The sequence below is a fragment of the Dermacentor variabilis genome, chromosome 11 (assembly GCF_050947875.1).
Source record: "Dermacentor variabilis isolate Ectoservices chromosome 11, ASM5094787v1, whole genome shotgun sequence".
Lineage (NCBI taxonomy): Eukaryota > Metazoa > Arthropoda > Arachnida > Ixodida > Ixodidae > Dermacentor > Dermacentor variabilis.
Window position 1 is genome coordinate 7706073 of NC_134578.1, and position 24703 is coordinate 7730775.

The 24703-nt window shown below is 48.1% G+C and overlaps 3 protein-coding genes across 7 annotated transcripts in view; 1 reads left to right on the forward strand and 2 right to left on the reverse strand.

Moving 5' to 3' along the window:
- Positions 1–5: 5 nt before the first annotated feature.
- LOC142564257 (aspartate dehydrogenase domain-containing protein-like) lies at positions 6–16446 on the reverse strand. 5 transcript variants are annotated; one of them, XM_075675186.1, is made up of 6 exons: positions 16120–16202; positions 13069–13402; positions 8906–9254; positions 4487–4762; positions 3045–3093; positions 6–1290 (listed from the first exon to the last, which is right to left on the reverse strand). In XM_075675186.1, the coding sequence occupies exons 2-5, from the start codon at positions 13264–13266 to the stop codon at positions 3053–3055; spliced, it is 864 nt and encodes a 287-aa protein (XP_075531301.1). In that variant the 5' UTR covers positions 13267–13402; positions 16120–16202; the 3' UTR covers positions 6–1290; positions 3045–3052. The 5 variants fall into 5 exon arrangements, with proteins under 5 accessions (XP_075531301.1, XP_075531299.1, XP_075531300.1 ...); XM_075675184.1 differs by lacking the exons at positions 6–1290; positions 16120–16202 and adding an exon at positions 16264–16446 and having other exon boundaries at positions 2998–3093; XM_075675185.1 differs by lacking the exons at positions 6–1290; positions 16120–16202 and adding an exon at positions 16264–16446 and having other exon boundaries at positions 2998–3093; positions 13069–13453.
- A 1444-nt stretch (positions 16447–17890) lies between these two features.
- The window catches only part of LOC142564250 (DDB1- and CUL4-associated factor 5), a 32876-nt gene continuing 26063 nt past the window's right edge, over positions 17891–24703 (reverse strand). The window contains exons 7-8 of the mRNA XM_075675171.1: positions 22885–22947; positions 17891–19367 (exon numbers count right to left, since the gene is read on the reverse strand). Of these exons, the coding sequence (XP_075531286.1) occupies positions 19256–19367; positions 22885–22947 (175 nt within the window). The 3' untranslated portion in view covers positions 17891–19255. The remainder of the gene's footprint in view (positions 19368–22884; positions 22948–24703) is intronic.
- On the forward strand, positions 18428–19238 carry ND-24 (NADH dehydrogenase ubiquinone). The gene has a single exon (XM_075675188.1). It carries the CDS (start codon positions 18428–18430, stop codon positions 19166–19168), a length of 741 nt encoding a protein of 246 aa, XP_075531303.1. The 3' UTR covers positions 19169–19238.

Sequence of the window (24703 nt, forward strand, 5' to 3'; positions counted from 1 at the left end):
CCACTTGCGGCAAGAAGAAGAAGGGCGCGGGTAAGCTAATCGAATCGATAATAGATATCGAAGCTAATCAAATATTTTGCAACAACTGACTGTTAAAGTCGGGTTACTGTCCTTCGTCAGCTAAACAAACTATCGCAGATCATCAGAGGTGCACAAATTAAGGAGAAAAGTTTTTCCAAGCAATGCAGAAACAAAATGGGTAATGCAAGCTGCGTTTACGGTTCTGTCCAGCTACGTGGCACTTGCATATTTTAAACCTTGACACGAGTAATTATGTGGGACACATGACATATAAAAGGTGAACACACAAAAGTGAATAACGATGGCCTCAGCGTTATACCACTTAGTAATCCCAAACATATTCATACGTAATCATCCAATATGTTACCATCAACTTGATTCCTTTAAAGTACATCTCGAGATTTCGACATCGAAGTCGTTGAGTGCCGAATTAAGTGACGCTAACTTAGGAAGACTCCTGAAACTATAGCACCAGTTTTGGGATGTTCGAACTCGTGTCTAACGAGGCTTTTCGAAGAAATAACACAGGCGTATTTATTCGCAAGCTCAGGAAAGAAACACGTCTCGAAGCTACAGTTATTCCCAAAATTTGTGAGCATGCATATTGATACTACGTTACTGTCTTCATTTGTGGAATAGCCAAGCGTGCACGTAATAAAAATACTTATACCGTTATTTACTGTACTATGGTGCATAAAGGTAAACGAGTAGAACATTTTCTGCAAACTCATACATAAATAAACACTGTATAGCTGCTACACAATTTTCATTTTCAAACTGCTGGAATTTTATCATTTCAGTCTGGTTTTCCATATGTGATAAGATTGATGAATTCAACTGAAGGCCAAACGCTTTCAGTAATGGCCCCACACCAATAACGAAGCTGCATACGCCATACGGTGCGCCAATATGAAATGGAACGCCACATTTGCATAGAGTGCTCGACGTTCGTTTGTAACGACAGAAGGGAACATTTCGACTGAAACAGCTGTCATTCTTTGACCTCGTGACAGCAACGCCCCTCACTCAATAGGACACTTACGAGATCGCTGCTCCTTCTGCTGCCAGTGCAGCCAGCTTTCTTTATAAAACCCGTGTACTACGTCAGTTTAAATCACAACCCCGTAGATTGGTATTCGGGCATTTAGCATAAAAAAGCGATAAGTGTCTTAGCGCCGCTTCTGTTGGTATATCGCAAAGAAAAACTTACACATGCAGTCCAGCGTTTTTGGTGTCATGTCTTCGCCCTGTGTCCCGTCTGATGTTGTGCTGGTAAGATTAAAAAAAAACGACAGCTGGGAATGACTGCGGTTTTGTAATTCGCAGAATCTAGAAAACCGTGTTAGGGTCTCGGCACCGCGTTTACAGAGAGAACAAACTTAAGAGCAATACTATAAGGCTAAATCAATTTTGTGTTGCAAATATTAATTTCTTTCAATCTCTATTTCCGTTCTTTTGCTGGAAAGAACGCCGACTCCTAGCGGAGCTAGAGAACGAAGTCCATGCTTTCTCAAATTTAGTGCCGCAACAGCTGCGCACCCGTGCCTTAGTGACAAAGATTTTAGTGACTATTCTCACATTTAGTCAGGTTTAGTATGATAGAAGTTCTTAAAACTCGCTAAGTTCATTTTTGTTTGTTTGTTTAGAATTCAATGTAATTGTTCTTATAGTACCATCGGTAAACGAGTAACCAGACCGGAGCATATACTGTCAAAACCCATGGCGTCATGTGGAGGTGGCAGGGGAATTTCGAAACGGCGCCTCCAACTGTCTCTCTGCCTGCATGTCCCATGAAATTTACTAGCACACTTTAATCTGATATTCATCTTTATAGTGCCCCTTTAAAAAACTGGCAGTGGCTTAGCTCGGCTATGCCAGGATACACGTAGCGAAAGCTACGTAGCATGGTTAGCGCTGGTTAATCTTGATTGTAAGTCGAGGTTAGTCTGGTTGTCTAGCTATGTTGCGGCGTTTAGCCAGTCGTTCGGCGCGCTGTTCGTCTGTTTCCTGGGCAATTCGTTTCCTCTTCATCTCGTTCCGATGTCGATTCCGGGCCTCCTGCTGCTTATCAGAATTGTCGCCGTCCACACTTAACTGTGGTTGCGGCGCATGCGAGCTCTCCTTTTCAATCCTCCGACATGTTATTAGGCATGCGACGCAGCTGGCGAAGCGAGCGGAGGCGAGCGCAATGACGAGGAACGCGGTATGACGTCATACAAAACGGCGGATGCGGTGAGGCGCTGCGCTGCTCTGCGGCGGAACACCTGTTGCTCGGTGCTACTAGTGGTGCATGCGCAGTAGCGACTAGGGAGCGAGAGAGAGAAATATTCGCGGCGAGGCGCGCGTTGTGACGTCATGCGCCTCCTCGGAGCACCACCACAACGAAATTGCAAGTTCGCGGCCAGTAAAGCTTTCGCTTTAACACCGTTACTGCGCAGACAGCTACTCATTCACGTTCGCACTCTCACCGATACGTACTCATTCACGCTTACACTCACGCATACCCACACCTCTCGTCACTCACTCGTGTTCGAAATCACGCTTTTGAAATGAGTGAATCTGAGAGAGCGTAGTCATGAGTGAGTACGCTTTACCTATATGCCGGATACACAGCCAGGTACGTCGCATATACCGGCTATTTTGTATCAATTTCCGTGCATTAATGGTTGCGGCCTGTTGAATTGAAGAAGTCATCTATGCACCATTACAAAGTATACCGATGATGCGCATAAGGTTCTCAGTTAAAGATGTTCAAAGTTTATGCTCCTAAAGTTTGTTGTACTTGAGGGGGTAAATGTTCTGTACTTTGCCACACATAACTAAGCATCACAATTTTCGCCTTTGTTTTCTTTACTATTCGACAGAAAGAAAGAACGAAAAGAAAAGAACAGCGAGAGGAAAGAAAATGACTATCCATGGTTCCGTGTAAGCACAAATTTACACAGAAAGAAATAATAGTAACATAAAAGACAAGCATAACATGCGCTGCCAAAGCGGCGACAACAATATTTCATTTTTTTTACATTAGGCTTCAGCAGAAGTGAACTCCTGGTCCGCGACCCTTGGCGGCCTCTGTGATAAAGAGAGAGAAAGACTGTTATTACGTGAAAACGTTACTTTGCTTTTTCTCAAAGTAGACGACACTGCGATCTTTAGTGATACCACTCTTACTGTTTCAATATTTCTGAAAAACGTCGATATTTTAATGTGCGCAAAACAGCTAAATCAGAGCGCATTATATAGGCAAGGGACGACCGCAGAAACGAGACGCACACAGCGTTATGACTTCCCACTATTAGAAGTCGGCGCGATCATCCCTTGTCTAATGAACTGTGATTTACCTATTATGCAAGACCAAGAAGCCCGAATTTCTGTTGAAGCTCAGAGCTGATTGACCCACGGTGCCTATACGCTGAAGTATCTCCCACGTGCTGACTTAATAATCGAATTTGGCCGGAGGAAGGAAGGTGGAGATAGTGACGTAAACGTCACGTGGGCCCTCGGCTCCAATGCCGATTGAGTGCTTTATTTGCTTCATCACAGTACAGTGTAAAAAGAAGTGGTGGGAAAATCTGTTCGAATGACGGCGTTGTGTTTGAGGGGTCCTTCACCCCCTTTTTCGACAATGAGAGCAGCTGAAATACAGCACAATATCACATCACTTTATGAGGAGGAGATCAGGGGCGTAGCCAGGGGCGGGGGGCACACCAAGCACGTGACCTCCCCCCCCCAACCGCCCAATTTCTTTGTGCCAGAATGCCGCCTGCCTCCCCAGAGAAAGATGTATCCTAACCCGGTAGCCTGCAGCGTGTTCTATCCAGGGCAGCACAATGATCAATGTGAATTATGCATGGGCAGGGCGGATCTGCCACATATGCTATGACATGCTCGAAGATGGCTCCTTTCTAGGGCCGCAAAATTAAAAACCGGCTAACAGTGGGGAAACCCTGCTGCTCAGCTCGGACCAGAGAGACCAGGTCTGGGCTGTCCAGCAGCCGAGGCAGCCGCCGAGACCCAGGGGCTCTCGGCCGTCCGCTAGGCGGAGGAAGGCTAGGTCCGCCCCCGTGATTGCTGGCGTCAATAAAAGTTGACTCTCTCTCTCTCTCTCTCTCTCTCTGTCTCTCTCTATTTTCCTATCTCTCTCTCTCTCCCCGGCCCTGGAGGAGACGGGCGAGGAGTTCCACCTGCGTGCGCTGAGCCGTCGCTGCATGCGGGAAAAAAGGTAACTTACGGCATCGCTTCGCTAAATTTAATTTGATGACATGTACACTATTACTAAACCCTTTGAGAAAATTTCTGCGGTAGCTACAGCGCCCCCTGGGCAGCGCTACGAAGCTTCCATGCGTGTTAACAGAAACTCCGACGGAGCCTGGTGAGGGGACCCTCTGAGGTGAACCACAAACTAACAGCGGGACCCTGCGAAAAGAGCAAAGAGGTCGTCCACGTCGTTTCATATTCGTCGTACCGAGCATGCTTCCCAGGAAGGCGCCATAGGTGGCGCTCGCCGTGACTGCGCCCCGGTCAGCGGGGTTCATGCGCAGCGTGCGGACGCGGAAGGCCCGCCCGTCCGGTTCACTGGGTCCCACCACGTCCAGCTCGAGGCTGTGGTAGTCGGCCATGCCCGGGTCGGCCACCAGCCGGCCCCGGACGCCGTCGAAGCCCAGTGTGTGCGCCGCGAGCGCCGCGGCCGCCATGCTGTTCACGTTGTTGGGCGCCATTGGACAGAGGCAGCGCACGGGCCCTGTACAAGGGGCAGAGAAAGAGCCCTCCCACTGGAGAAAAGCGCCGAGAGTGCGTACCACCGGTATGCTTCGTTGGTGAAGATGCAACTTGCCAAGATTACAAAGAAATGTGGGAAGGATAAGGATCGCTCAGCAAGCGGCGGAACCAGAAATTAACGACCTAGTACGATATAACATGAAGTGGGATTAGGCAGGTTACCGAGCAAATCCATTTACTGCAAACTGTAAAGTCACAAAGGAAGCACAGATGCAAGACAAGTGGCTATCAATGCCACCTCGAAATATTTGCACCGGTTTCCTGTGGCCAATTGGCCTCCAAAATCAGGCGGCGCGCGATATTGGAGGATGACGTCATACTTTTAGACAGTGTCCTTCCGTTCTAGTTGAAATGTTATGAGAAGAAGATATGTTCTCAAGAGCACATAATATGCGGTTCCGTGCGAACAATCGCGAGACGGCGCAAGCAGCGTTTACGAGTTTTCTTACTCATAAAAGGAGATCGGCTACGCCAGCTATTGTTCTTATCGGACCCGCCGTACGTGGTGGCTCAGTGGCTATGACGTTGCCCTGCTAAGCAAGAGGTTGCCGGATCAAGGCCGATATAACGAACGTAAATCTATTCCAATCTGTGTTTATACCAAATCGGCCATTAGGCCTCAGTGATAAGTAAAATGGCTCGGGCTCTGTCCATTTGGGCGTGGTGCCCGCCCGTACGGGCAGTCAGCTTTCGCACGTAAAACCCTACAACCTATTTATTATTCTTAACGCCACTAAGACTGCAAAGTTAATTATGCAGATGCCGAGCGACACATACAACGTAACTACACGTAACACGAAGTTGGTGACTGAATTGGGACTTGTCAGATACATTCCGTTTGCTCACAGAGACGTATGGCATCATCTTCACGCTTTGTCACTTTTCCGCCTCGCCTCGTCATACACAGGGCGACAGCTAGGCCCCTCGTTGGCAGCTGAAGGCTCAAACAGAGCAAGAAATGTAGTAATTACCATAACACGAGGCGAAAACACTATAGCTGTGACAACCTGGTCTTATATGCAGTGTAAAAAAATATATCCGCCTATACGCGCATTTGATCGCGCATTTTTGAAATGTTGTATATTATTTTCATAAACAGTATTCCTTTTGCTCTGTTAACAGTAACAAGTGTTCGTGTGCCTTCAGATATTGCTTTTTATTCCCTGTGCCTTCAATATTGTGTAACACGGTAATCTTTTTATAACACTGTTCCTGTTGGAAATTTGTACTTTTTATACCTTTACTGTTTAATATGCCCCCCTTACTTTATGCCCTGCCATAGGGCCTGTAAGGTTCTTTTGAATAAATATACGGTTTCATGGCTCTTGATGTGGTACTGACGCCAGAAGGTAAGGTAAGGTAAGGTAAGGTACTGATATCGTACGTCGTTTTTCTTGGTGACTGACACCATAAGTCAGCCATGTTGAACCCAGCTGCTGTCGGCCGTAAGAGTTCGACGTAAACCCGTATGGCGCGGGAGATACATGGTAAAGTAAAGCAAGCTCTCGTCCAAAAATATAAAAAAAAAGTCGTCCGAAAGGCGAAACATTGAATTTGATAACGTATAAGGTATTAGGCAGCTAGATGAACTAAGATTCGTAGTTTTATCGCCCATAATAATTGCAATACACATTCGCTTGCTAATTAAATTAGCAAGCATGATGTCATGCGCAGACTATTAAGAAGACCTGAACATGTCTCACTCGATGTCCGCGAACATTCGCTGTCACAACGCTGGCGTGACGAAAATCGCAAACAGAGGGGAGCGATCGCTTCTGCTAGAGTCACTGTGTACGCTATACCTTTGGCAGCATATACAGTAACTCTCACTTCTGCTGCTTTTCCCTTCCACGAGCCTCCGAAACTTGAGGTTACGCGATTTTTACCACCACGTTCGAAGAAAGACGGCGCACATGTGGGCACCAGCCATCTCGGCTCGCCCTGCATCTCTACACCCGTATCACCTCCAAGATAGGGAGCGGGCTGTGTGAACTCGCCTGCTACCCCCTGTTGACCTCTTTTCGAGAAGAGGTTTGCTTTGAAGAAACGAGATGGAGCTTAAGGCGGCAAGCCACTAAAACCCCTTAAACTTCGTAAAGTAGTGCCACGTTTTGAAGAATGCCGCCGCCTCCTCGCGCGCTCTGGTCGAGGCCGACGCCGCGTCGCTATTGGCCTAATAGCATCACGTGGGCCCCCGCGCCGAGCATCAGCGCCATTTTTGCTCGAGAAGTGTCTACAGAGTGACGAGGAGCGCATGTTGGCGCCGTTGCTATGCTCGAGCAGTGTAGGCGGCGCCACGGTCGAGGAGGGAGCGTGAAAGAGAGGAGAAACGAGGAGGAGTGAAGGCGGAGGAGGAGAGTGTCACTACTTTACCAAGTTTAAGGGGTTTTACACGCCACACCACAGAACACCTCACTGACACAGAACAGCGCACGAACACAAAACCATTACCTCATCCGCCCTGCTTCTGTGCGATCAGCAGTCGAAAATGCAACTGGATTTTCGCTAACGCACTGTGGTCCACTGTTGCTGCAAGATGTAGCACGGTGGAGAGAATGCGCGCGGAGTAGTTGGCTGTAAAAATTATGACTGGCATATTAAGGAACGGAATGAATTGGTGTGTCCAAGTTCACGGGCCGCTGCTACGAGTGTTGGCGGCTCTTCGCGATGCACGGCTTCCCTCGAGGATTAAGAAAAAAATCGCTCATTCGCCAGCGTTGTATAGTTAGGCTCCACGGAAATTACTTCAAACCCCGGAACGTCTGCACGGCTGAGAACCGCTCGTTGTACTGTGACAAAGGGAGTAGCGCCGCTTCTTGGCATATAGTAAGTCTCTCGCACGTTATCTACACGCATCCACAACTCACACGCAAACTTACGCCCACTGCATCGCTATCGTATCAAGAATAGGTGAACGGGCGCCCAGGTAAATCAATGCGCAGAACCACGGGTGACGGCGACTCCCCCGACGGCACACTAGTGTTCGAAGCTGAACGTTTCGTAACGGTCCACAGAGTGAACGAGTGACTAGCGATAATGCGTATTTGCTACGAGTTATTATAAAGTACGGAACATCTACGTTAGAAGTCAAGCGCGCATGCAAGAGCAAATGTATCGCAACTGAGCACGCCCGGCACCGATCAGGCAGAAAATAAACAATCAGATAGTGACCGCTCGGAGAACTTTACTGAGTCGGAAACGGTGGCAAGCATGCAGCTACTTAAATGCATTTTCTAAATAAAGATCGAAGAGCTAAACACACTGATAACGAGTCAATTCATAAGCGGAAAGTTAGAATAGATTGGAATGCATTTTTAGCCCGCTTTTAGTACAAGCACCGCATACGCTGCTCGCACCGTTTGGACACGCAATCAGCTCCGAAAGCGCTTATATGCCTTCTGAAGCTGTGGACAAAGCTTCGCGTGTCGTCATCTAGTCACCGTCTACGATATCCACCGAAACAGAGGTTTGCAGAGCCGTACCGGCGTCATCCATTGTAAACGGAGGCAGCTGAGACAAGCAATGGACGCGTCACCACGTGGTCAATTATGGCAGCGGCCACGGTATCGCCGTGAAAATGGGGCTATACACGGTACCGCGCGCTCACCTCCGCCCATCCCACCTTGCGCGGGCTTTAACGTGACAAACACGGGGCGTGCATCACCCACGATATCTTTGTCGGATCACCCTCGTAGGCTTCCTCTCGCGCCCATAGCACACGGCGCGAGCCATGATATTACTGCACTTGGACTTGATGCGGAATCTCACGGCGACGCCGACGGCGAAAATTATCCCGGAGTGTCTATATAATTGCTAGCGCCATAATAAATAATCTAAACCGCTACGTTTTAGCCCGTATGTATACAGGCCCCGAAACGTAAAGTATTTGTGTCTTTTTAAATATTTCTTGCATTATGGCGAGTGCTCACTTTATTTCACCATTTCGGCCATGCTCTTCCCATTGTAGGCCATATTATGTGCAGTCATCGCTCGAACTCCCGCCACCAAAGAACAAAGCGGAAAGCGTACGTGTGCGACTGTGCCATGCACCCACGTCTGAATTCCCGACGTCGCGCGGAAATGCTGTGCCGAGTATGGTATGTACACCCTCGAAGGTCTCGAAACCACCCACCGTCGTAGAGCGTGACGGCCTGCGCTCCGAGGGCCGCTCGGTCGCACCGGACGCGCATCTCGGCGTCGGCCAGTCTCAGCGCCGACGGGTGCTTGGTCATGGTGACCGTCAGTTCGGCCAGCTGGCCGCGGTCCGCCAGCGCCCGGATGTCGTGCAGACCCCACAGCGCGCCGCACGGCACGAACAGCGCGTGGCGACTAGCCGCCGCGCGCAGTCGCGCCTCGACGTCCGGCTCGGCGAACGCCGTGGGCGAACCGACCAGCAGGTCGCAGTGGCGCAGAAGCTGCTCGCCATGAGTGCGAACCAGAGAAGGGTGGGCCACCTGCGTAGGAAACGACGAGTATACGTCTAACCGCCAAGGTTGGGACTGGTAAATACGTACGCTTCCTGGAATGTCAGAAACGCCAGCCTCGCTATGAACGGATGGCGCTGTTCTGGGCACGCTCAAGTTCCGCGTTATATTCTTGAATTCGCTGTCTTCGATCAGTTCTGAGTGACTCACGGGGTTGCTGCGGCCCCTGTGATTGGCTTAACTCTTTCCGTACCGCGCCCATTGTACATCGTTAGCCCGCTGACGATATTTTGAAACGCCGCTTTCCGAGACCTTCCGCGCCGCTCGCGGACACACTGCGCTATCGGATGTGAAGGAGGAGAACTATATTTTTATTTTCTAAGGAGTTTGCTTTTTTCCCGCAAGGCGGTGATTTTTGAACGCGCTTTCAAGTTTCGCGAACGGCAAAGTAGAAAGCAGAAATGGCGCCCGCTATGGAATGTTCGAAACGCCTCTTTCGAGACCTTCTGCGTCGCTCATGGACACACTTCGCCATCGGACGTGAAGGAGGAGAACTATATTTTTGTCTTCTAAGCAGGTCGATTTTTTCACGAAAGGCGATAATTTTTGATCGCGCTCCGAAGTCTCGCGATCTCCAAAAAAAAAAAATTACCGACGATTACGTTACTTCCTAATGCGAAATTTGAGCGCAGCAAATAAGCTGTTTCACCTTTTGGATAGATTGAGGCAAAGAAATCGAGCAACACATGTATGCGCTATCACAGAATTTTTTTTTATTTTTCACACTTATTCCTTTAACAAAGACTCCACTAACAGTTCTTGACAGTCATGAAGGAAGCTTTGTGGTCGGAGAAATAGACTGATATATGTTCGACTTGGTACACCAATGCTTGATTCTCAAAGACGAGATCTATACAAGTGCCTCGCGAGGTTGTCACAGCCGTGGGGGAAGCAGAGGCTAAGCGCCGCCGCCGAGAAGACCCTGCCGTTCGCGCCGCCGAAGCGGAGGCTCATTGCCGCCGTCGAGAGCAACCAGCAGTAAGCGAGGCTGAAGCAGAAGCTCATCGCCGCCGCCGAGAAGACCCTGCAGTTCGCGCCGCCGAAGCGGAGGCTCATCGCCGCCGTCGAGAGCAACCAGCAGTAAGCGGAAGCGGAGGGGGGCGGCGTGTACACCCAGCGGCAAACGATGGGGGCAGAAGCGCGCGCAGCAAGCGGACAACACGATAAAGGGAGGAGGGAAGAGATAGCAGCGACTGACTGATGCCTTTGACTGATACTCTTTCTGCATGGCGGCGACGGTGTTCTATGCAGTCACGTTATCTTGACTCTCTAGCGGCGTCAGCGGCATCCAGAGGTATCAGTCGGTCGCTGCTAGCGCTGGGGGGATGAAAGGGGGGCGGAGCTGGTTACGAGGCCGACGACGACGCCGACGACGACGACGACGACGCGAAACCCAGGAACGGACGCCAAAGAGCTGCGCTCTAAAAAAAGCAGCAAGCAAAAATGGCCGCCTCCGGGAGTGGCGCGCGCGCTTTGAAAGATCGCAGATCTCGTGATTCCGCCATTCCGCTAAATCTGCAAGTCATTTTATCGATAGATCGAGCAGCAGCGAGTCGGAGGATGCTGCCTACTCGTCAGACTTAGACTCTGAGAGCGACGACGACGCAAACCAGCCCGGTACATCGGCGGCCGCAGCCCGGCACGTCCTACTGTAGTGCTTGCAGTTAGTTTTGTAGCGGAATACGTGTTCAATGAAAAAATTTGATTTTTACGGAGATAGTGCCTATTAGATGGCAATACATTTTGTATATCTCATAATTTTTGTTCCATATGTTTCTTAGTAGATAACAGCGCGTCTTTACAAACTTTGTTCAGTGTTATCCCACAATCTTGATTCTGGCAATTTATACATTTCGGTATGTCACATATCGCGTCAATAAATCTCTTATGGGTGAAAAGTGCATTAATTCTATTTTTACATTACCCCTCCCCCCCAAGAAAAAAGAGAAGCCACTCTTGTCGTAGGATCAGGCTTAATGAGTCAGAAAAATATAGACAAAATTTGGAGGACGCTTAAGCTTCGCCTTTGAGACCCCTTACTGCTTTTCATGTTTCCCGGCAGCTGCAGCTTATGTAACATAAACATTTACTGGGAAACGCTGGCTGCGAACGCTATGCACGAAGGCGAGCTTTCAGGTGGAAACGCAGCCTCTTGCGTGGGTCGATCTCCTGTTATTGTTTCGCACTTTTAATATTTCAGTCTGAAAAGAGCTAACGCAAAGGACATGAGCTGTCGGTGTGTTCCAGTACATTTGTTTGTGGACTGCCGTTCTCAATATTCCGAGGAATAACTTTGTAAAGAATGAAACACAAGGTATGCGCAACTTCGATGGTGGAGAAGTGGTTGGGTATGCGTGTTTCGGGATTCGGTTCGAAATTATTTTTGTGTCCGCCCAGGCCTAGTTGATGTTTTATTGTTAAGTGGAAGCTTTAGCTCGAGCCCAAGTCCGATGCGGCCTATGCAAATACATGCAAAACGCAAAAACGTTTTTCTGAGATAACCCCTGGACCGATTTTAATGAAATTTGTTGCATTTGAGAGGGAAAGTTAAATTCTGGTGACAGTTGGAAGCGGAATTTCGGTTTAGGGCCTAAATTTTGTTTGAAATTCGAAAGTTCGAAAAAATATAGAAGCTCGAAGTGCACAAATTAATAGCTCTGCATCAAGAAAGGACATCGCGGTTTGGTAAACGGCATCCATTAGATCATTAAAAGCGGACAAATTAGATATGTCAATTTATATCATAGGTGAATTTGTTGCATTGTGCACAAGGGGCCTGCAAAAGCTGTAATTCAATAATACTGAATTTTTTTAGATTCATGTGTAACACATCAATTTTGTCCGCTTTATATGTACTATCAGATGCAATATACAGAACTGTGATATCATTTGTCCTTGCTGAGTTACAGAGTTGTAAACTTGATAGTTTCGTATTAAGAAAATTTCAGATTTTTGCCAATTTTGACAAAAAAGATGACAATGAAAATAAAGAATTCGAAACCAACAGTCACTAGATTTTAAGTTTTTCTTTTAAATGCAACAAACCTGGTCAAATTTGGTGCAGTGGTTGCCAAGAAAAACGAACCCTCTTTTACATGCATTTAGATACGAGCACCCGAGCTAAATCTTCCTCTTAAATGTGGAGTATATATACGCTGTATTCTGAAAGATGAACTTAGCAAGTTTCAAGACTTAATGAACCCCGACGTCCTAGATCTAAAAAGAAGGTTAATTCATGACGTCACACTGACCTACCAGCGCTGGTCTCTGAGCGCGAAATTAAAGAAACGGAATTGTGGACCTCTTTATTTTTCTAGTACGATCATACCGAACCTGTAATAGGTTCATCAATGAACCTATCACAGGAAAATTAACAAAAATAGAGCTTAGAAATAATACTTTATCTGCACACACTAATTAAGTATTTATCTTTAGTGCCCCTTTAATCACAGTGCGCCACCGTGTTTCCATCTTTTGCATTACGGCGAGTCTTTATCTATACTCCGTAGCTACACATCACACGCCGCTAGATCCACATCCACTATAGGCACTATCACGAGTCGAATATGTCTCCTTTCATCACCGCACCGGAGCGTTTAAACGTTTCTTTGTCCGCACTGTAGAACACTGAACCTTTTTACCTGGTGGTTCCCGATCTTTACTGCCTTTACAGACCGTTGATTTCGCTGCGTCACGTTCCCATATTTGCAATCATATTGCACCTTGCACTCCCAACTGCAGTAAACGTGCTTACAGCAGACACAAGCCGCGGCGCGGCCCTCACCTCGACCACCAGGTCCGGGTGTCGGGTAGCGGCCAGCGCCAGGTCCTCGAGCACCAGGTGCGGGGGCAGCCCGTGCACCACGCGGCCCCGGCTCCACACGAAGGCGAGCTCGAGCGACTCCGGCCGGCGCTGCACCTCGGCGGCCAGGAACTGGCCCAGCTGGCCGAAGCCCACGATGCCCACGCGACGACGCTGCATCGCCGAATGACGGCCGCCGACGACGCCTTATCGCGCGTGCCGCCGCCGTGAGCCGCGCTAATGACGCGTGCAATTGGCCCTCCCGACCGGCGGGGAGAAGGCGCCGCCCTTTTTTTAAGGCCCGGCTGGTACGAGGCTGGAAAGGAAGACCGTTCCGTGCATCGAGGGCACGCCGACGCAAGGACGACTGCTCTTCGAGCACGCCGTGGAAATGCCGAAAAAAGAAAAGAGAAATCGAGCGCCTTGCGTAACGAGCTTCGCCGATTCTGCATATACGGATGCATACATCGGCGTATACACACGTAAACGTACATGTATATACGACAGTACACTAAAAAAAAAAAAAGGAAACGCCTATTTTGTATTCCGCCATCGACGAGGGGTAAAAATTGGCGTGAAGGCCTCGTAAATCATACAAAGCCTTCAGTATTTTGTGTGTCCTCCCCGACTAGTTTCTAATGAGTAAATATGTAACTTTCGATTTCTTTTAATTGTTATATTTGCGGCAGATGCATCGCATTCCTAAACATCACTTTTATTTGTTTGCGACGCGCTATGTTTTGTGCGGCTCCTTTTCCCGCCGCTACAAGGATACCACTGCCCTATGTGCGGCGTACCGGACACCTTAGCGCACCTGATCATCGAACGTCCATGGCATCTAGACAAAGAGGCATCGCCTTCACTGAGAGACTGTTGTAGCGCCAGACAAGAAAGCGAAGACCTCATAGAAACGTGGGAGGCCAAGCTCGTCTCCGAGGACCTGGAACAACAACGACGCCTCGTCGCCAGGGCCAAGGAGGCAGCGAAGGCCAGAGGGTTCCTGGAATGAGGAGATCTCCCACCGAGAGTAGAACCGGGGCTTACCCCGGGATACTGTTTCCAAAATAAAAGTTTATTCCTCCTCCTCCTTTTCCCGGGTAAAAAGGAAGAATCAGATGCCGTTCAGCTGCCTAGTGTCCCTTTATCTCGTTCACTATACCATGACAGTTTACCGCTTGCGAGCGCCGCTTACAATTAATACCGAACAAGCGTTCCGCATGGACTATACAGATCCAAGATGCCATGCATCCCTTTTTTACCCCCGTGAAAGTTAGGAAAGGTAGGGGGCACAATTCCGGTGCATCACGTGATCAAGAACGTGCATGTGCTAGGCCACAAAGCCCGAGCCTACTTGGCAGGCCTGTGGCCATTATACTATTACGGGACCAATAAATGTTGCTTTCTCATTGTCGTCGCCCACAAATACTCACGATTGCCACCTTACGCAATTAGGTTCCCCGATAGTTCATATGAAAGGCGCCTTGTAGGACAAGTAATCGCACCTTGCACATATACTTCGCAGGCCAAGTTGCCGACGGTCTTCGTACGGTGCACGTATGTCGCTCAGCAGCGAAGTGTTCTCTACGAAGGTGAGACGTTGTTGTGGGCATCGTTACTATAGTATATCAAAAGTGTAGCACATATTTGCCACCCACGATAAAGAAAGGCAAATTCTTCTTCATCAGACTGCTGGAGCAGTGGCGGGACTAAACGAGCGGCAACCTAGCGATGAGAAATGACGCTCGGAGTGCTATAGAGTCAAATGACATATACCGCCCGATGAACATAGCTGACAAATTTAAGTGAACTTTATAGAGTGGTTGCTTGGGCTAGTTGGTAATTCATGATAAAAACTACTTACAGCGCGGAGGACAAGGACTGCGAGAGCGCAGTCCTTATCCTTCGCGCTGTAAGTAGTTTTTATCGCGACAAATTTACTTTGATGGCAAATTGAGGTCATGACAATAACGCACGTACAAATGATCGCACTGTGGACAGTGTTCAGAGGAGAAGATTTACCACAGGGGCTCATGTATATCTAATTACATGTGAATGGAAAGAAATCGTTTTCTTCGGTACCAGCTGCTTCGATTTCGATAATTGTTGCATTGAAAGGAGAAAGCGAGAATTTAACTACTGTATAGGAAGAATACTTTTATTATAGGTCGTCAATGTCTTTTGAAAAAAAAAAATGCTCGAAAATCGAGAAGTTTCTAGTAACTCAAGTATATCATGTTTAGAACAATGTAACTGAGAAATAATAATAAAAAGAACTATATTAAGCTTCTGTAAACTACAGTTATGGAAACAGGGGCTACATGTACAGGCAATTGCGTAAATTTAAAAGATAATGCAGAGATGGGAAAAATGCTATACTGTGAGATTAAAGAACGTTTCAATATCAGATCATTCCAGATGTTGCAAACTGACCGGGGTGCATTCATCCGCCCGAACCACAAACCATTTTCGTGCGCGCCAACACTCATTCGCTGAAGGCAGCGGCTCGCGGGCAGTCACTGAATCGAACTGTGTGCCCGCGCACATGTTCTCTATAATTTGGTGCGCAACGAAGAAGAAATAGGCACAAAAAGAGAACGTGAACAAGATGCACTTAGCGAATGCACATACACATAACTATATAGAAGACGAATTCAACACTATTAAAAAAACAATAACAGCATCGTACACGACAATGGCAGCAACGTCACGCGACGATAATTTGACCCGCCATGGTATATATTCCGCTGTCTAGCTCGCGGGCTCGAATCCCGGCATGCCGAGGCGGCCGCATTCCGAATGGGGCGGAATGCAAGAACGTCCGGATTTATGTAGGTGCACGTTCCAGAACACCAGCTGGTCCAATATTCAGTTTCGGGACGTTAAACCCCCCTAATTTTACTTATTAACGATAATTAGAAGGGACCTACCGAGGTTGTTCCTCGGGCCACGGACTCGCCGCGGTTTACAAAGAGCTGGCGACCTAAGGAATTCCACAACGCCTGTCGGCATGCATACGACACTGAGCGTACTTACTCAACGCGTGTGTATCCACTACAGCGACGTTTCCCGCGATGCGACAGATCGTAGTATATATATATATATATATATATATATATATATATATATATATGCACTGAGATACTGCACAAATATTTCCAACGGTCGGTTTGCAGTTACCCTTCGAAACCGGCGCTTCCTCCGCCCTTCAGTCCAAGCTGCTCGCTTTAGTGCGCGTGAGTGCACATTCCTTAATCTTGTCTCGCGCTGCTATCTTGGGTTTATCACATCGCCAGCCCAAGCCCTAAACGTAGTTGTTGAGGGACAATCACAGTGGTGGGGTCTCGCACGCTCATGCGTCTACGACGAGCGCACATCACCCCAAAAACAACAAAAGACGGAAAAAAAGAGAAAATACTTCATTTGGTTTAACGTCTCAAAGCAACGATGGGGCTATGAGAGACGCGCTGTCGTGCACGGTTCCGGGTCAATTTTGGCCACCCGGGGTTCTTTAACGCGCACCCAAATTTAAGTGCACGAGAGTCCCGACCCCATCGCAATACGGGCGCTGTGGTCGGGACTCGAACCCGCGACATCGTGCTCCAAAAAGAAAGACCAAAATAAGGAGAAGAAATAATCCTTCGCGGCTTAATTAGTGTGTCCCCAAAATCTAAAGTGCATTTCCCTTCTTGGTCTCCGCGCTCGGAACGTATCTCCTGTCAAGGTATATCACGCTTTGACTATTAAAAGAGCGCAAGTAGGCACGTTCCGGAACACCAGCTGGTCCAATATAATCCGCAGCCTCTCCCCAGGTACGTCCACATAGATAGATACGTCCACATAGATACGTCCACAACCAGCGCCACGTCATTGAAGCAAGCATCGGAGAGTTTTACATTAGGGGGACGCAAGCGTTTGGGGCCCCCTGAGCGCATGGGGCCACGTGACAACATGCACTTGCGTCCCCCTCATCTAAAGCTCTCTTATGCTGGTCACAGCCTTGAATCTAAGAACGACATGTTCACTGACACACTGCTGCTCGTTCTTTCGAATCAAAAATGCTTCTAGAGCCTCACGTGTTACTCTTCGATCGTTCAAACATAATAATCCAAGATGAGTTACCAACTGGCCCAACAAATTCTTTTGGATCCCCACGGCGGCCGCATTTCGATGGGGGCGAAATGCGAAAACACCCGTGTACTTAGATTTAGGTGCACGTTAAAGAACCCCAGGTGGTCGAAATTTCCGGAGTCCTCCACTACGGCGTGCCTCATAATCAGAAAGTGGTTTTGGCACGTAAAACCCCAAATATTATATTATTCTTTTGGATCCACTATATCACGCTATGGTCAGGCTGATAACGCATACGTCGCTCGTGACGTGAAACTAGCGGGAGGGCTGATAGGAGTGCATACGAAGGCCGGCAGGATACAAAGGCAAGCAAAAATGCGGGGCCATCCGCTACAGCATCCTGCGTTGACCCAGGCTTCAGTGTAGCTAGGGGAAGGTTACTGATAACTGTTTAATAAGTATGTCTTAGATTTAAGTGAATAATTATTCGCAGCGTCTACATTTTGCACATCGTATATTTGATATGAAAACTTTTTGTTTGACGACTTGTGCGATAATTATCTACTTGTACTCATAACCCTGACCGAAGTTCGCTGAGCAGCAGCCTCTTGCTGAATGCGGTAACAAAGCATGCATTACCTACGTAGCAAGGAGGATATACATATATATATATATATACAATCCTACTTGGTACGTACAAGTCGGCGTCGCTAGTGACTCCACAGTGCCAGGTAGCTCAGAAACATCGCTCCCTTTATTAACAGCTTTGCACCGTACACTTACCGTGAAATCGTCACTGTGCATCAAATAAAGTAAACATACACAGATAAACACAAACTCTCTAAGAAAAAACAAAACAAACGAGGCAGCGAATCGAAATTCGGGTTGCCTGCCTCTTAAGGCAACCACGAGTATGGCGAGAAGGCGACGTCAGCGCCACACTTAGGTGGACATGGCGTCTCACATGCACGTGCGCGGAGCCGTTGCATCACTACGCATTTTCTCCTCCCGTTACGTTCACGTCTGTCCTCTCCTGCACTATTTGCACGTCCACCGAGGACACGAAGCGATCTGCAAAGGTTTGTACCAAAGGCAAACCGTTCATAGCAGTCTGAACTGACCGCGACTGCTCGCTTGCGTTTCCAGTTATCCGCGGCGGCGGCAACAAACGCATCAAAGCTCAACTACTCTGTACCAAGAGCACGCGAAAACCGTACAGCTCTCGGCGAGCGAGGGCATCGCAAAGTCACAGCGGCACTCCGAAACAAGCGAGATGCAGCGAGCCAGCCGGTGGGCCGTGCGGACAGCGTCTCTTTGGCGGCAGAGCACCAGCCTTCGCGGCGTTTCAGGCTCGGCGGCGCTGCGCAGCGACCAACTGTTCGTCCACCGCGACGACGAGCACAACAACGCCAAGGTCAAGTTCGAATTTACGCCCGAGAACGCGAAGCGCGCCGAGGCGATCACCAGCATCTACCCGGAGGGCCACAAGAACGCCGCGGTCATCCCGCTGCTCGACCTGGCGCAGCGGCAGCACGGCTGGCTGCCGCTGACCGCCATGCACTACGTGGCCGACTACCTGGGCATGCCGCGTATGCGCGTCTACGAGGTGGCCACCTTCTACACCATGTTCATGCGGCAGCCCGTCGGCCGCTACCACGTCCAGGTGTGCACCACGACACCGTGCATGCTGCGCGGCGCCGAGGACATTCAGGCGTGCGTGGAACGCAAGCTGGGCATCCGGCCGGGCGAGACAACGTCCGACGGGCTGTTCACGCTCAGCGTGGTCGAGTGCTTAGGCGCCTGCGTCAACGCGCCCATGATCCAGGTCAACGACGACTACTACGAGGACTTGCAGGCCAAGGACGTCGAGGAGCTGCTGGACGCGTTCCGGCGCGGCGAAAGGCCCAAGCCCGGCCCGCGCAGCGGCCGTTTCTCGTGCGAGCCGGCCAACGGCCTGACGTCGCTCACCGAGCCGCCCAAGGGGCCCGGCTTCAAGGTGCGACCCGACCTGTAGTAGCAAAACAACCACGAGTGTCTTATATTAAAAAAAATCTGTAAGTGCGCGACCCCTCCCGAAAACATGACCCGGGCGTTGGTGTCGTCACTGCCTGTCCGAGCTGCCGCTCCGCCGTCGCCGTCTGTACGAGCGCTGGTTGCGGAAGTTGCATCGGGGCCTCTTGAACTCCGGTCTGCCAGCACGCTCGCTGGCGGGGCTGCGAATGATGGAGAAAGAGGGGGCACACGCTGCACTTGCCTCTTCTACTTTGGCGGCAAGGGACCCTTCCCATTGGGCATGCCTATACAATCTGTGCCCTCTTGGTAGTGCCCACTTGCGAAGTTCTAGCTAATTCTCTCTGAAAGACATTGGGAAACACTGGGAGTGTGTACTTGCGAGTACTTTAATGCATGTGTAGGCTTCTTCAAGCTCCAAAATAAGGCCCCAAGTGACAGTTCAGTGCAGCATTGTGCACTATCGACCCTTGTTCAAAGCAAAATGCAGGACAGACACAAATTTAACAGAAAAGGATAAGCACTGGTAGTAACTGCTTAATAACATTACTATTCGGAGTGCATGCACCCCATCACATCACCACGCCACTGCACAAGACTATGACATAAAAAAGTGCGCAAGTCAAAGAGCATCATTCGTGAATTTATACTGGAAGTGCGCAAGCTTGTAGATGCATCACTGATACAGATAGAAGCACTTCTGTTCACGACAGAATGGCTCCGAAGACAACCGTTCTTACCCCAAACCTTTGTTTCCTGAAGTTGCACCTAGCATCCAAATAAAGTAACATTCATGACCAAGTGTGCATGCTTCATAAGGTGATTGCTTACACATCATTTCATCTGGCTGATACAAATGAGTAAGATGTTTCCAGTACTAATACATCCTTGTTAGAATGCAAGGTGAATTGGCCCAACAGTCAATCCTAAAGTTATAGTTCACGTGTGGCAAAGAAGGTTTGTGTTATGGTGTTTTTAACTAGGCGATCAGGAGCAGGATTTTCTTGCTCTGCGGCTGCAAATCCGGATTTCATTGACTAATCTGTAGCAGGTTCGCACTTTCTTCTGGTTGTGTTGGATCAACTGGCTCCATGCTAGATTGCTTTCATTTGCTCCATTGCCGAGGCGCGGATTTGGACGGAAGTGGGACAAACGCTGTGGGACGGCGACTTTAATTGCCATGGAAACATACAGAGCAGAAGTTGGTTTGTGTGACGTGTGCGCACAGACTTCCGGTATGATCCATCATGGAGCATTCTTGCTCTCCACTGGCAGATTGGATTGACTGCTCCAGAACGACCAGTGAAAAACACCATTAGATAATGCCACCAACATTGAGTCTGTGAGACACACTTTGAAGAGCTGCTGGAATCGTCCGCATGCAATGGATAAAACAAGTGGCAGGCTTTGCAATGATGGCATAAATGCTAGTTAGGGCATCGTGAGGAACGTGCAAGCACTATCGCAGGATTAGAAGACACTTTTTTCTACCATCACATGTGCCTGCAAATTCCTTTGGTGATCATGGGATATAGGCCATACTTCTGTACAAAATTTGCTAGAGGGCACTCTGACACCATGATTGTTCAGCTATTGGCTTCAGGCCTTATCTGTTGCGCTTTATAAGTACGTGCACAATAAGTGTCTCTGCACATGCATGATCAATTCGAATCATTGCACTCGGAACGCAATATTTTGTTGACAATGATAAATAATACCCACACTCCCGAAGAAACTAGTTCCAGGATTCCCTCTAGTGTTTGTGCTTGCTCGCTCCAGTAGTATTTGTGAGAAACTCTAGGATGCCAGCATTGCTGCACAATACCAATGCCGGTAAATTTCAGTGCTCGAGAGTGCATATACTGGGCCTGTACTTTCAATGTGCCACTTTTGAGTACATTTTCACTTGTGTACAACGTATCAACAAGTATCCAGTCCATACAGTAGAGAACTATACTGCATGAAAATAATGCTTGATGGGCTGCGTTCAACTTTTTTGTTGCGTACACCAGCATAGCAGGTCAACGTCCACCAATAGTGACATGCACGAAATCTATTGAGCATGCGTCCTCTAATCATTGGATAAAAACATTATCTAAGGTTTATGCTTATATGCCAGTTCCAACAAATAGGGAAAACATTAATAAAAGGAAAATGAGGCATCCACCCAAACATAGCTGAGCGCTACAAAGGAAACTCATACGGGTTCCTAGAAAGAAAAGCTTCGCAGTTGAAGAAAAATTTGTCCTGGTCTGGGACTCTAACCCGAGACCACTGCCTTTCTGGGGCAGCCGCTCTACCATCTGAGCTAACCAGGTGGCTAGCAGATGGCAGGCGAAGTCGAATTTATCAACAACTCTGAAGCAAAGGCAAGAGTTTGACGTAATAGTTCTGTGGGAACCCATAAGATGGAGAGAAGTAATTAATAAAGGGAAAATGAGACATACACCCAAACATAGCCGAGCACGTGCTACTAATGAAACCTATACGGGTTCCTCGAAAGAAACGCTTCGAAGCCCGGCAACTGCAGCTTATCTAACCGCAATGTTTACCAGGAAACGCTCACGGTGAAACTATACACGAAGAAGAGCATTCTGGTTCTTTTTTTTTTTTCTCCCGCACAGCCAAAGGCGCCGCTGCTTCTAATGCATGTAGGTGAGCGCCATTTGGTGGTGTTCGAGGAACCAATCGCCGCTCTGTGATTGGTAGAAACCTTGAACACATAGTGATTCATAGAGTTTTTACTCACCCTGAATGCTGGCGGCCCCGTGCTCGCTGCGTAACGGGGCCCTTGAAGCTATCACTTTAAAATGTTGATTTTAGAGTGCATCTCTTACGTGCCCGTACCTGCGGCGAGCGTAGGTGTTCCTGGCATAACAAAGCGAACGCGGTGCACAACAGGGGATGAAAAATGCGGCGAGACAGAATAGGCACAAGGAGGAAAGTGGAGAGGAGGGTACAGCGGAACCATGATGTGGAAAGCGGAGGAGGGTAAGGCGAAAGTGTGAGAAGAAAAGCGTAGTGCGGTGATGATGGCTCTGAGACGGTGCCAGAGTCTCGCATCATCTGGAAGATTTGTTGGCGGTGGCTTCTGTGAACTGTGTCCACGTGTCACCTTTGCGCTAGCCCCATGCGCTGGCTCTCATGATCTCCAGATAAGGAAGGCAATGGCGCCACACTTCGTTACGTTTGCAACGTACCGCACGAGACCATTGTCCATGCCAGCCAATATATAGCGTAATGAAAGCACGTATAGAGCTGTGCTCAAATTTCGCATTGGGTAGTATCGTAATCGTTGGTGAACTTTGTTTTTCTGCAACGGTATGGTGGTGTAATCTGTCACCACTATAGGCGAAATGTGCATTACACTGTAGCAGTGACCGATGGTGACAGACTCATTAAAATTATATACATATTGTAGCTCTGTGTAAGGCAGTCATTGTTTGGCAGTCATCTGTGTCTAATGCTGTCGAGTGACAACCACCATCAGTTCTGATGGTTAAAAAGAATGCTTGCCAAACTTTGGTGATGGATGTCTCCTACAAAAAGTGCAAGCAGACAAGAGTCCAAGCAAAAGGCATTGATTGGTAACAGTGCTGGAAAGCTCAAAGGTAACCTTGACATCATTTTTTGTTCTGTTTCTCAATGCTGGCATGAGCCGGGCAGCTGTTGATTTCTTTCTGCAACGGGAACAGCAGAAAGCATCATCGCCATCCTCACCTGCTGGACTCGTCTGCCGGTTGGCTGGACTGCGGCTCCTCTTCTGGTTCACCTCCTACAGGCCTGCAGCAGAAGGAAGATGGCTGTGATGTGCAAATTTGCTCAAAAGGGTTTCTCGCTAGGTTTGGGCGTTACAAACAGGCAAGCGTTATGTGTAGCCATGTGGTGACTATCGTAACTCGAATGTATTAGTGTGATCTAAACTGTGAAAACACATGAAAATTCAAACAAAAGCCTGTGTACTCTTCTCCTCGAGGCAGCAACTTTGGCTACGAGCACAATGTCGTTTCCACATTAGGCGCTTTGTCTGTAGCACACAAATAGACAGCATCAGCGTGAACTCTGGAATTTCTGTGACACACAGAGTACACAGAACTGTCTATAGAAATGCGGTACGTGGCAAGAAATGAAAGGAGACAAAAGAAATGAGGCGGAGGTCTTCCACTCTGATGTGGGAGAGGCAATGGAGTCTTCTGTTGTGAGCAAGCAGCTCGCGTCATGCCGTAATGGCCTCCCAACATATAAATTGCTCTCGTACTGGGTGACACTGAACTGTTCTTTTTTTAAAACTTTTGCATTAGAACATTCCATGGACTGCTGCGCTTCACAGCTTCTTGTATAGCGAACATTTTTGAATGGGCTTGGTGAGTGGGTGTTTAAACTCTGAAGGGTACCTCCTTAAAAAAAAAAGCACTGTGCTACAATGGCTTACTTATGCTCAGCAACGTTCGAGTGCGGTACTAAATTGAGCAAGTTGGTAAGTGTAGTCCATATCGAAAGGGTTTCTGCCCACAATCTGAGAACAAAGACACGTGTGTCTGTCACTTATATGTTTTTGTCCTCTAGTTGTGCACGAAGACACCTATATGTATTTAAGAACAGGGTTAGAATACAGAAATATGACTGCAAATAGTGTGGAAAATCTAATTCAATTAAAGCGATGCTGAGATTACCTATTAGTGCCATCTACATTGTGAAAGAAAATGAAACTTTTCTTCTTCGTGCAGCTTGCTATTTAAAAATTTGCAAACAGCCTAGGAGAAATGGGCTTGTTGAAGCCAAAAAGTGGCGACTGCTGATGACGTGGTGAAGTTATCAAAATGGGGGGAGCCTCGTCAAAGACTGGAATTAAAGAAAAGATATCTTCATTCGTAGGGTTATGGTGCTGAGACACCTAATAAGTGCTTAATGTTGGAATATTAGGCTCAGTTTTGTCTATATCATTTCATTCTAATTTTGTGCAAGCTTCCTTTACATAATTTTACAAAACCGTTAGCGAGAGATCACTTTCTTCAATTTTGGTAAACAGGGTATTATAACACCTGCATGATTCAAGGAATGCAATGAGAGCAAATTGTTGCTCTGTCTAACCTTCCAATTATCGTTATTAGCAACTTCTGTAAAGGAAATTAAGGGCCCAAATAAGAAACCTGCTTCGAACAGTCTAGATTTTAACGTTTGTTTTACATGCAAAATATCATCAAAATTTCAGTGAATGCCAAACAATAAGATTTTTCCATTTACATGTGTTCAGATAAATACTCCCAAAGTAGAGTTGTAGTTCACCACCTTTAGCAACAAAGGATGCGTCATATTTTGTTCCAGCAAGCAAGGCTGTCTACCCTGGCGTTCAATTTTTGGCACCAAAGTAGGAAGAAAGGCTACTGCCAATGGTAAATGGCACCCAGGAATGATAACCATGACATCACCACTGCTTTCAGCACTTGCTGTCTTGCATCACAGTGCCTTAACTGCACACACCTTTGACATTCTAAATTCAGTTCAACAGAACAAACCCTGCTATGTCCTGTTGAGATCC

What these genes read in the sequence shown, in the direction of transcription:
- LOC142564257 (XM_075675186.1), bottom strand. Translation starts at nt 13,266, where the DNA reads ATGCAGCGTCGTCGCGTGGGCATCGTGGGCTTCGGCCAGCTGGGCCAG. An exon ending in ACCCGGACCTGGTGGTCGAG is followed by an intron (nt 9,255 to 13,068) that starts GTGAGGGCCGCG and finishes TTTCCTACGCAG; the next exon opens with GTGGCCCACCCTTCTCTGGT. An exon ending in CTTCCTGGGAAGCATGCTCG is followed by an intron (nt 3,094 to 4,486) that starts GTACGACGAATA and finishes TCTTTATCACAG; the next exon opens with AGGCCGCCAAGGGTCGCGGA.
- ND-24 (XM_075675188.1), top strand. Translation starts at nt 18,428, where the DNA reads ATGCAGCGAGCCAGCCGGTGGGCCGTGCGGACAGCGTCTCTTTGGCGG.